At 44.0% G+C, this 12701-nt stretch overlaps 1 protein-coding gene across 1 annotated transcript; it reads right to left on the reverse strand.

Annotated features, from left to right (window-relative positions):
- Positions 1-1030: 1030 nt before the first annotated feature.
- MYCBP (MYC binding protein) lies at positions 1031-11875 on the reverse strand. Its single transcript, XM_083173595.1, has 5 exons — positions 11689-11875; positions 7374-7446; positions 1878-1926; positions 1436-1565; positions 1031-1224 (listed from the first exon to the last, which is right to left on the reverse strand). The coding sequence occupies exons 1-5, from the start codon at positions 11701-11703 to the stop codon at positions 1180-1182; spliced, it is 312 nt and encodes a 103-aa protein (XP_083029721.1). The 5' UTR covers positions 11704-11875; the 3' UTR covers positions 1031-1179.
- Positions 11876-12701: the final 826 nt, after the last annotated feature.

Here is a 12701-nt window from a genome sequence, read left to right on the forward strand (position 1 = left end):
GAGCAATCCAGGCTTCCTTTTTAGAAATGGCGTGAAACGCTCCCTGTGTGTATGCCCCTCTAGACACAGTAAAGGCCTGTTTTCACCCAAATAAAGTACACATCACAGCATAATACAGTGTGTATAGCAGTATTTTAATATAGACAAAAAAAACACCTATCTGCTTATTAGAAATACACTTGGTACTGTCAGAATATGTAAGAGCAGAATAGATGTGACCAACCCAGAACTACAGACTGCATATTTTCTTAAGTGCAAATCAAATTTTTTCAGATACTATTTTAATTATTTATCTAGCATTATTTACCTTCCCAAAAAAAAAAAAGAAGAAAAAAAAAAAAAAGCTAGAATCCAATTGGTTGCGATGTGCAACATTTCCACTTGTAAAACCTAAACTTCAGAAAATATGCACCCCAAGTGTCTCCTCTTTCAGAAGACTCCCCTTTCAAAAAGAGATTATCAAAGGAGAATCACTTGGGAGACACATAAAAAGGAGACATGTGAAATACAGTAGGGGGACTTCTTTCTTTCATACAAGAGTATACAAGTCGGGAGGACCAGGAGTGGGACTGCTGCACCATTCTCTGGCACTTTAAATTTAACATAAGGGTTTTGACTGCAATAGTACTAGGCTACAGCTTCCAGCAATAAAGGGAAGTATTTCAAACATGTAAACTACTGGGACGCATAGGTTGTATACGGCTCATATATACCAGTTTTCCTGTATATAAAAAATATGTAAGAGGAGAATAGATGGCGCAATCATGCCACCAGCCTTTATCAAGGTGGACGAGGCATGTTGAGTTTCCAAACGTAAGTGGTATGATCTGAATGCAATACACCAATTTTGTTACAAATCTCTGAGTTCCGCAGTCCTTCCATCTATATAGATATATTCTATCGAATTACCATAAAACTGGAAACAATACATTTCTGGACTCTCATCAATAATATGTTATAACTATGGATTTATAAATTATAGGAATGCTAGTTTATATGAATGTAGTTTAGATACAGCAGAAAAACAAAATAAGGTTGTAAACAAGTGGTTTATTGCAGAGCATAAGAAAAAAAAATGGAACCAATCGTTCCTTTCTGCCCAAAATAGAACACATCCTGAGCATATTTAGATTATTTACATTTCCAGTGCAGCATTTAAATAGGATTTCAAAGAGAATCTTATTCAGGACCTTTTTCATCAGAAGGAGGTTCATGCTGTGCAAGCTGCAATAGTAAAACAAAAAGGTCAAGTTAGATAGATTTGAATGGGTATGGTAGACAATTCAGATGAATGGTACACAGGCGTATGACAGAACGTAGGAGGCCATTGGTGGACAGGGCAATGGGAACCCCCAGTTAATTAAATGTGCTGGTTCCATAGAGACGCCACAGGTAAAATGTACACTGATACATAAGGGGAATAAGCCCCACTAACCTTTGCTTTCAGTTCTTTATTCTCTTCTAGAACAGCTTCATACTTTTGTTTGAGTTCTGCGAGCTCCAAGCGCAAAGCTTCCACATCTGGTGTTTCTGGCCCAGCGGCTCCCATGTGCTGTTTCAGGAAGCTGAATGTAAAATTAAGGATGAACAACCACCAACAACAAAAGGCCTAATGGGTATGTCATTAAAACAGAGAGAGATATAGATATTTTTTTTTTTAAAGAAAACCAAAAGAACAGATTATTTCACTTTTAAGAATTCCAACTTTTCCTTTTTTTGTAAACAACTTATGCTGGACAAACCTTGAAAAGTACTAGAAGAAAAATAATACATTCTGTTGCATTTACATTCTACATGGACCAAAGTAAAGACACATAAATTGATTACATTTACCATACAACCCATTAAATTACAATTTTAAGTATATAAAAGGATACTCCAAGGCATTATTTGGCTTTTCAGGCTCTTCATACAGCTCGACTAACACTGAAACAGACAATGGAAGTTAGTTAATATTTGTTTCCAGCAGAGCCCACTGTATGTCATGAACACTAGTCATGATATATATATTTTTCATAAATTACCAGTCCTATAATTACAAGCTTTGTGGATCCTCGTTATCTAGCTTTACCAAAGTGGCCACATGGCATATCAGCAGAGAAGAATTAAGTTGCCAAGGATTCTATACCATCGTATTGCGCCATTTTACAACAAGCTTTTTGTACTCTGACATACTTTGGGAGGTGGGAGGTGCCACTAGATGGTGCCCAACAGCCCAGTGAGACATTTGAGCTCACTGGCACAGGGGATATATTTATTTACAGTTTCTTATATAGCGCAGCAGATTCCGTTGCGCTTTACAATTGTAAACAGAGATAAACAAACTGGGTAACAACAGACAGTCTTGGAGGTAGGAGGGCCCTGCTGCAAGCTTACAATCTATATGACCAGTTTGGGTTCCCAAAATGGCACTTTTTGGGACTCACTCAGCATTTTGGTTGGGTTTAGCCATTTTAAATCTGTGCAATAAAAAAAAAAAAAACACACACAACACCTATTAAATATATTGTCTGTCCCTATCTATCTCCCTTCATATTATAAAAAAAAAGAGATTGAGGGGTACTCAATTTCTTATTGCACCAGAGCATGCATAAATGAACAGGACACCAAGATATCCTTATGTCACAGCCTTCTCAATCATAACATCTGAATCTACAAGTATTTAGGGTATATTCGGCAGCAAGAGGGCATTTTAAAAATGTATAACCTCATGTCCCCTGTGTAATTACTGTAATGTCCCTGCTGTAACTGAGCTGTCTTTGCCCATAATGTACTGTCCCTGCTTATATCGTTACCTACCTGGTGGCTGCAGCGACCAGTGGCGCCACTGATGGCTGCCTAGGCGCTCTGCTGCGTGGCGAATATGTGTTCCCTGTGTGATACTGTACTGTCCTTGCTAATACCGTCACCTACCCGTCTGCTGCAGCGACCAGCAGGGGCGCTGGAACGTTTTTAGGTTGGGGGGGGGGGGGGGCAAGATATAATCTCATTTTGGCGCCCCCTAAATTGCTATAGGTTACCCCCTGTTTATATACATACATATATATACACACACACACACGTACGTGTGTGTGTGTGATATATATATATATATAAAAATGATGAAACAGGCAGCGGCACTCGTAGGAAATTTTCAAAGTGTATTCAAAAACGTGACCAAACCAACATTTCGGGAACTAGCCCCTTTGTCAAGGTGTAGGTAGAACCTTGACAAAGGGGCTAGTCCCCGAAATGTTGGTTTGGTCACGTTTTTGAATACACTTTGAAAATTTCCTACGAGTGCCGCTGCCTGTTTCATCATTTCTACAAACCTGTTCCAGAAGGCACCGAGGTCTATCAGTGTGCAACATTTTCAGGGGGCGAGTTTATTTCTAAACATACCGTCTGGGGTGGTAGGGCTCTGTCTGTGCCTTAAGTTATGTGGTGGGCACTGGGTTAGGAAGGTGGGCAGGCATGCGGGCAGGCTCCGTCCTGAGTGTAGCTCTTTCTGCGCGCTGTGCGGCGCCAGCGTCTCCGTCTGACGTCAGACGCCGGCGCAGCACTTTATAGTTTATACCCAGTGGCAGAGCACACGGCGCTGGCTGGCTCCCGGCTCCACTGCACTGACAGGGGAGTGAGCGGCGGGCGGCGGACAGTAGTGCGCACAATTAAAATGTTGCAGGGAACATTGCCGGGCGCCCTGGCTGTTTAACAGAGGCGGACAAGCCGTGCAGCGCCCCGGGCTGCTGCACGGCTTGTCCGCCTCTAGAAACGGCCCTGAACGGTACTTTAGCGCCACAGTAATTTTTTTTGGGGGGGGGGGGGGGGCAAGCTGCCCCCTCGCCGGCCCCCGTTCCGGCGCCACTGGCGACCAGTGGTGCCGCCGATGGCTGCCTAGGCGCTGAGCTGCTCGGCGGGCATGTGGTCTCCGCATGTAATGTCTCAATGTAATGTATGTAACGCCTTCACCCCCTCATCCCTGCTGATGCTGCACTGTAAATCCACAAAAAATTCCTAGTGTACGCAAGCACACATGGCCAATAAAGTTGATTCTATTCTGTTTACAGTTTTGCAAAAAGGGACAGAAGCTGATTGGAGAAGTTGCTCAAAGCAAACATTCTCTCAAATATATCATAAATCTCCCTCAGTGTGTGTACATATTTCCCAGAGTACACTACCGAGATTTTTCAGATAATAAATTATTTACTACTGTACGTCTGCTAAATACCGGAGAGGACTGGATAAAAGTCAAACAAAGTCCCAGGCAACCTTAAACCCAATGTTTTTACCACCAATTATGGCTTAAGGTGCCCATACACTGTGCGTTTTTACTGTGCGATGCGCACTCCCGGGAGCATCTAGTCCCACAGTTAAAAAAGTATGTACTGAACATACTTTATGAAATAGGTCCCGACCGCATCGCATGCGATTTTCTTGTGATGGGGACAAAAATGCATGCAATGATTGCAGCGTGTATGGACACCTTTAGGAGACACTGGTAACCAGCATTGGATTTCACTGATTATTATGCTCTGCTAAAGGATACATCGCTATTGACATTTGGAAACAGTTGTAAAAAGCAACAAATCCCTTAGGCGCATAAAGATTATATGCGAATACCATAGGTCTACATTCCTTTTTTTTTTTATTCCTACTATGTATATTAGTGTTCTATGTTCTTTTTGTTTGTATTGTATCAAATAGGGAATCTTCGCCTCTTTTTCCTTCTTAACTGCATGACAATTAAAAGTTAAATTGTTTACTTATACAAGTGTGCCCCCAACAAAAAGTAGCTACATCTTTAGCAGCAGCTTCTGTGCTGTGAATTGAGGAACATATTCAATTCAGTCATCTGAAGAGTGGCATTTTGGTGGGTATTCTACCCAATGCCTAGCCCTCCCACTAGTCACACTATAAACCCTGTCCCGCCCCACAGCCGAAGCCGATTCTTGCCATTCAGAGAATGTTGGCATTTTTCAGATGCAGATATTGTGAAAATATAAGTGAAAGGACAAATGAGAGGCCCCAATACTGGCAATAGCCTGTAACCATATTAAAATAGGGAGTATAAAATGTTTGCCTATTTAGGTTGTAGTGCAGCTTCAAAAAGGAGGGTTTTTTGCCAAAATGTGTCCTCAACTGCGGTACTGGCAATAAAGATCATAAATGGCTATAAAACAGAATTTCTGCCAATCCTATGTTGAGTGTGACATATATTCTTGAGATTTTAATATATTGACTTTCTCCTTCGTAGTTTTAACACAGCTAAAATATCAACTTTTTGTTCTCTCCCTCAGTTAAGCAAAAAAGCAGAAGATTACATTAGAACATAGGTTCTCAAAGTCGGTCCTTCGGACCCCACACAGTGCAGGTTTTGCTCCTCATATAGAATCAAGTAAAATAATTAGCTCCACCTGTAGGTCTTTTAAAATGTTTGTCAGTAATGAGTGCACCTGTCAGGTGACATGGAAAACGTGAACTGTGTGGGGTCCTGAGGACCGAGTTTGAGAACCACTGCATTAGAACAATAGTTGTTAAGCCTTTGCTGCAATAGTAAAGGGAGGAGGGTGTAGACATACATTGGGTCGACATGGCTTATGTCAACACATGAAATGTAGACACAAGCATTAGGTCGACAACGGCAAGACAGTCAAAATGTGTCAACATGAGTTTCATGGGTTTTTTTTTGTCCCAAGTGTCGACATACTCTGCAAGGACACCATCAAAGTGTACCACGTCCCCTCGAATGGCTCGCTGCGCAACGCACACTTTCCTATTCTCCCTCGGCACCCTAGGAGATATGAGTGCATGAAATATTGTGCCTGTCGACACAAAAAAAAAAAAAAAAAAACTCATGCTGACCTTTTGACTGTCAAACTTGCCATTGTCGACATTTCTACGGCATAGGCGCAGAAGGACTCGGAGATGGTGTATGATGCACAGCTTTGAGTGGCTGGGCAGGGGGGTCCTATGTAGGATGCGGTAGGGGTGAAGGGGGATGTTTGACGATAGTCGGTGACCGAGTGCAGGGGAAGCCAAGGATGTCACGCTGTTGCGGATGCTATTAAGGATCTCCGCCACACGGGGGTGTCCAGATCTCGCAATGCGTGGGGGGGGGTCCGGATTGCCAGGATGCTGCCGCCGGATCCAGATCTCCACTATGCTGCCAGGGGGCGGGGGAGTCCCATCACTATAAGCATTCAGCAGCTATGTGGCCTATTAAAGCATAGGCAGGAGCTGTGGCACACTGCCACTGTCCTATCTCCTTGGCAGGCGGCAGTCCACACCCCACACAGGATCTGGTCGCCAGGGAGGAAACTTTGGTCACCATGGCGACCGGGGTTTGTCAAGCCCTGCTATACTGCCATAGCTAATAACTGTGCTCACCAATGGAATGGATTCCAACAGCTTTGCTGTTTGAAATGCTTAACTCGGCTCACTTCCTATTGAGGAGCAAGCAGAAAACAACCTACAATAATTTTTTATTTTATATATGTTTCCGTTTCCATTTGTGCACAGTGTAAGCTGCCAAACACAGCTAATGGCTAATTGAAGCTTGCGCATGGTTTTAGAAAAGTATAAGACTACCACCAAGCTAACAATTTGCCTAGCAGTATCCCATGCCAATGCACAATTTGCTTTTTAAAGTGTAAATAATTTTAAATCTTTAACAAATAAATGTCACCCCATAAACTATAAAGCTACCCATTATTCACCACTGATCAATTCTATATATTCTATTACTATAAGCAACTAAAAGGTGTGCACCTGTGCCATCTGCACATGCAGCTCAATCCCAATTATGCCATCAACACCAGCGTGGTCCTGGATGTTGCCATTGAACAATATGTTTATAACATGGTTTCCTACCTCAGTGGTTCTCAACCTCGGCACTCAAGGACCCCCAACAGTGCACGTTTTCCAGGTCTCCACACAGAATCACAGTTGAATTAATTAGCTCCACCTGTCATCTTTTAAAATGTGTTAGTGAATAATGAGTGCAGCTGTGCAACTGCCAGGAGACCTGGAAAATGTGCACTGTTGGGGACCGAGGTTGAGAAACACTGATCTACCTGACCCTCTCCATGAGGGAAAAAATGCTCTGTTCCTGGACTTCCCTGGTAATGTAGGATTACCATCACCTGTGGGGAGCTAGGTAAAATTGATAAGAAAGGTGTTTCACCAAATGAGATGGCAATCCTACATTACCAGGGAAATCTAGGAACAGAGCATTTTCTCCCTCATGGAGAGGGTCAGGTGGGCAACCATGGTTTATAAAATAATTTAGTGTATGCACTATATCGTTTTTCAGGGAGTTCAAAGAAAATTGTTGACGACGTTGCATTGTTTGTGGTGTAGTCGAATGTGTACCCAGTTAAAGTATTCTTGTTTACCTTTAGTAAGTGTATCAAGCACTCCAGCCTTCTCCAAGTACCTTCTGAACTGTTCTCTTTTGGAATCGGCTGCCTAAGAAAAAAGAAAAGAAAATTAGATTACAATAAAAAAATATATATATATCACTTCAGAGCAGTAGCGTTTATGCGAATACCCATTGTAAAAATATCTGTAAAAAAAAAACCTTAAAGTAAAAGTCATTTTTAAATTAACCATGCTTACAAATACAAGCATGGCAATTGTCGCTGTGATAAACACCATTGTGAATTAACTTGGAAATCCATTTAATACATACTTGCTTAGCTGTCCCTCTCCATGAGGGAGAAAATGCTCTGTTCCTGGACTTCCCTGGTAATGTATGATTGCCTTCACCAGTGGGGAAACACCTTTCTTATCAATTACCTAGATCACCACTGGTGATGGCAATCATACATTACCAGGGAAGTCCAGGAACAGAGCATTTTCTCCCTCATGGAGAGGGACAGCTAAGCAAGTATGTATTAAACGGATTTCCAAGTTAAATTCACAATGGTGTTTATCACAGCAACAATTGTACGGGTGCCGGACGGCTCCCCACAGTCAGGATTCCGACAGTCAATCCTCCTAAGTCGGAATCCCGACTGCTCGCTCGTGGGGGTCTACGACCCCCTATAGAGGGAGAATAAAATAGGTGGCGAGCCCGCAAGGGGCTTCATTGCGCTCCCCCCGCTGTGCAGTCGGGATTCCGACATCTGACTAATGACTGTCGGAATCCCGTCCACCGGAGATTTATACCACACCCCAATTTTACTGCCAGCACCCTCTTATGTACAATCAGCCCTAGCTAGTAGCTGAGTAAAATTCAAGAGTGGGCACTTCTGATCGAACCATTTCAGAAGAGTATTAGGTTTGCTGATCCAGAAAGTACAAAGTAATGGGTATAGAATTTATGATAGATATTGAATAATTTATGTCCCCATAAACCCTGCCATACAGGCACAGCTGCAGCATTGTAAAGGGAGTATACTTCTCTATTAAATCCCACAGCCCTTTATGGAAATTAATGGAGGATTCCCATCCCTATGAGACACCATGATTATTTCTTGAAGACACATGAGCAGGTCCTATATGAATCTCTTGGGTTCGCTAACTACTAAAAGCAGTATTTTGTTTGCCTACATAAAAGGGTTATTCTTGTTGGTGTACGATGAAAAGGATTATACTAGCCCTTTAAACTGGGACAATAGGAATTACACAGGTTCTGTGGCTGACTTCAAATGTCCATTTCACCTGGTTTTAATCAACCTCAGAACCTTGTATAATCCATGAGCTATAGTTTATGGGGATGGTATGGTAAGCATAACTACGGATGTAAAAAGGAGTCCGAATTAGGGCCTTTATCAAGACTTGTTTTGACAGCCATCATAAATACATCGAACAAGTGCACACCTTGCGGTGTGGAGAAAGTAGCAACACGATCTGTTGCACATGCCTTGCCACAGTTGTAACACTCCCTTATAGCAAAACTGTGGCAAGGCATGCTGGGATTTGTAGCTTCACAACATCTGGAGGGCCACAAATTGAAGACCCATGGGTTAAACCTGGGGTAGCCAACCCTAGTCCTCGAGAGCTACCAACAGTGCATGTTTTGCAGGTCTCCTCACAGAATCACAAGTGAGCTAATTAGCTCCATCTGTGTATCTTTTAAAATGTGTCAGTGATTAATGAGTGCAGCTGTGCAGCAGCTAGGTTGCCTGGAAAATGTGAACTGTTGGTAGCTCTCGAGGGCTAGGGTTGGCTATCACTGGGTTAAACCATCTGGACTGCCATATCTGGGTGGGTCACATACAAATGGGCGGTATTCAATGAGCCTGATTCACCATGTTTTTATGGCGAATTTGTGCTGTTTGGCGAATTTTTGACTAAAACGGTGAATCACCCTATTCAATGACCACATGGCGAATACATTTGAAGGTTTTTTTCGCCATGATTCACCGAGTAGCAATCACTATCTTTTTATGAAGAAGTGGAATGTGAACTTTTAAAATAAAGTGTTTTGTTTTTTACATTTGGTGTCAAAAAATCAGGAATTTTATTCTGAGGAGGGGCATGCTACTTTTATTCATGTGCTGTAAGCACATGAATATATATTTAATTAAAAAAATATATATTTTTTTTTTACACAGCAGCCAGCAGGGGGCGCCGGAGCCGAGCCGCTCATTACATATTCATATATTCACTGCACCCGATCGTTACAATCGGGTATAGTGAATATACAGTCCCCTGCTGGCACCCCCGGGGGGCAGCCTGTGCTGCCTGGCACCCGGGGAGCCCACCTGCCCCCCACAAATGTTCTGGGGCAGGCAGAGAGACTTCCATCTCTTCTGCCTGCCACCGTCCTCAGGCTCCCTGCGGCAATCGCCGCAGGAGCTCATATTCGCCAGTCAGGGGCAGCGAGCCCCTGACACGTTGAATACCGGAGCCTGCTGGCTCCGGAACGTGGCGAATGTGCAGCGAATCCTAAAAAGGATTCGCTGCACCTCGCAGGTATTCTCATTGAATACCGCCCAATGTCTAGTTAGACAGTCAATAGGTTGACAAGTCAACATTAGCAACAGGTTGATATAAGTTATTGACGCAATTTGCACAACAAATTTTGGACCTTTTCATCCTTTACCATCTATGTCAGTGGTAGCCAACCCTAGCCCTCAAAAGCTAACAACAGTTCACATTTTCCAGACAACCTAGCTGCTGCACTCATAAAGGACTGACACATTTTAAAAGATACACAGATGGAGCTAATTAGCTCACTTGTGATTCTGTGAGGAGACCTGCAAAACATGCACTGATGGTAGCTCTCGAGGACTAGGGTTGGCTACCCCAGATCTATGTGGACTCTGAACAGTAACCGTACAGAGACTGAAGCGTGGCTTGTAAGTGCATGTGCTACACTAATTAGGAGTCCACGTGCTCAGGTGTGGACATAGACACCAAAAGAAACTAAAAACGTGTCAACTTTTTCACATTTCAACCTTTTCAATTTCGACCTAGTGTCTTTGACGGTCTACCTAGATCAGTGGTCAGGGAACTCTGTCCTCATTACCCCACACAGTGCATGTTTTGCTGGTAACCCAGCAGGTGCACAGGTGTACTAATTACTCAGACACATTTTATAAGGTCCGCAGGTGGAGTTAATTATTTCACTTGTGATTCTGTGAGGAGACCTGCAAAACATGCACTGCGTGGGTAATGAGGACCGAGTTCCCTGACCACTGACCTAGACATTGTCTGTGAGCTAACCTACACCCCTGAACTCGAGCATGGATATCCTTAAAACCTGGAATCTAATGGCAGAGTTTTGGAATCTCTGACACAGCAGATCTACATTGATTGAGGAGACAAAGTAAACTTCACTTACCACAGCAGCTGTACACAGTCATTCCTAATGGTTTAATCTTCTCAATCGACATGGCTAATTGCTGGAAGAGGGATAGGTACTGCCTCACTAAGGGCGGGATGTATTACTATACATCGCCGGCTGGCCGCCGCGATGCCAGCGCATATGTACTAACATATGCGGCTGGCATCGCAGTGCGGTAACGGAGACTCCCCGCGATACCTGTACTGTGGTCTGGGGGGGTCTCCGTCTCCTCCCTGCTGCCTACACGCCGGGGACAGCTAAGCAGGCTGTCCCCGGCGCCTCCTCCTCCCCCTGCAGCCGGAAGGACGTCCGGCATGCTTTGCTAGGGGGAGGAAGGGCTTACCTTCCGGGGTCCAGGAGGACCTGCAAGAAGGTAAGCCCAAGGGAGGGGGAAGGGGGGGGCGGTCGGTGCGGCGGCGAAAAGAATCCCATAACCTGCCCGGCAAAATCTGCGCGGCCGGGTAATAGTACATAGGAAAATGCGGTAAACCGGGCGGTTTACCGCATTTTCCCTTTAGTACATCCCGCCCTAAAACCCTGAACATTTTGTATCAGTGCGACCTCAAATTAATTGCAGCTAATAGGATCAACCCCATGCATGTTGTCCTGGTAAGATAACTCGTAAATGCATTATTCAAACTGCTCTGGCTGACAGGGTACACACACACACCACAGAGAGCCCCCACCCTTCAGATATTGGCTTACATTAAACCACTGTAGACTGTATAAATATTAGACTCAACTAATATTCAGGAGGGACCTTAATAGGAACATACTTCCGTGACTAGATTTCCCAGTTTTATCCCTGTGTCACAGAGAACAGCCAGCACAGCACTGCACACACCCACTATATGACTAGTCCTGGAAAAATGATTTAATGGAGGAACGAGCCTGCGGCGCCCGGCCGCTCTCACCTTATAGTTCGCCATCTTCCGCTCTCCGGTGACGGGTTCTCTGCAGCTGCTCCTGCTAGTGACCTGTTTGTTTTCCTTGTAATGAAGCGATCTCCCCGGTAACGCCGGCTTGGCGCATGTGCGGAACTAGATGGGGACGCTCGACACTGAGCATGTGCAGCACCTGGGACCTGGCATTGTCACACACGCGCATGCGTAGCCGCGGCTGCTGCTGACGGGTCAGGGTTTTACTGCGACTGACGCGAACGCACACGGCAGCCGTGTCGCTGCTGGGGAGGGAGGTGGAATTGAATGTTGTTGTGACATAATAAACAGCGCTGGCATCCTTGGTTCGGGAAACGCTGCTGTATCATGTTCTTTAGGGCAGATGCGTGTTTATGTTGTCCCAGTGCTGTTCTTTCTCCACCACATTGGCCTGTTTGTTTGGTCCAATTATCCGTCTGCAGCAGGAGGACCCCAGTCACCAGGTGCACACACTGCTTCTGCAATTCCCTATTCACCTAAGGTTGCAGTCACCTGTGTTGGGCTCATTAAATTGTTGGGATGAACTTGTTGTTTAACTATTGAGAAAGAACAGTTATAATATAGCAATCATTGTCGTTCTGTAATTGAATTAATTTTTTTTTTCTAAAAATGTCCCCAAAATATGATTAATTTTGGGGACATTATTACTTTCCTTATTCTGTCAAAATTAAAACCCCTTTGGTCCTGAGGAAAGGGGATAAAGTCCATCTGAATGTAAACTTCGGATGGGTGAAAGCACTACATTTTGCTGTTTGTTAGATTATACTGCCTAGATTAGAAGAACCATATTACTACTGCTTTTATACAAAATAGCCAGGTCACACCCAGTATTTTGTACCCAGCGCCAACCTGGGAGCGACCCAACTTGTGACCCTTTTCTGCTAATGTCCATACCTGGCATAATGCCAGCATACCCTCCAACATAACCCATTCCATTAGGTACAAATTCAAAATGCTCTGCTCATGGATGTCCCTCCTGTATGACTGTT

This window comes from Crinia signifera, chromosome 2 (assembly GCF_055691185.1).
Source record: "Crinia signifera chromosome 2, ASM5569118v1, whole genome shotgun sequence".
NCBI classification, from domain to species: Eukaryota; Metazoa; Chordata; class Amphibia; order Anura; family Myobatrachidae; genus Crinia; species Crinia signifera.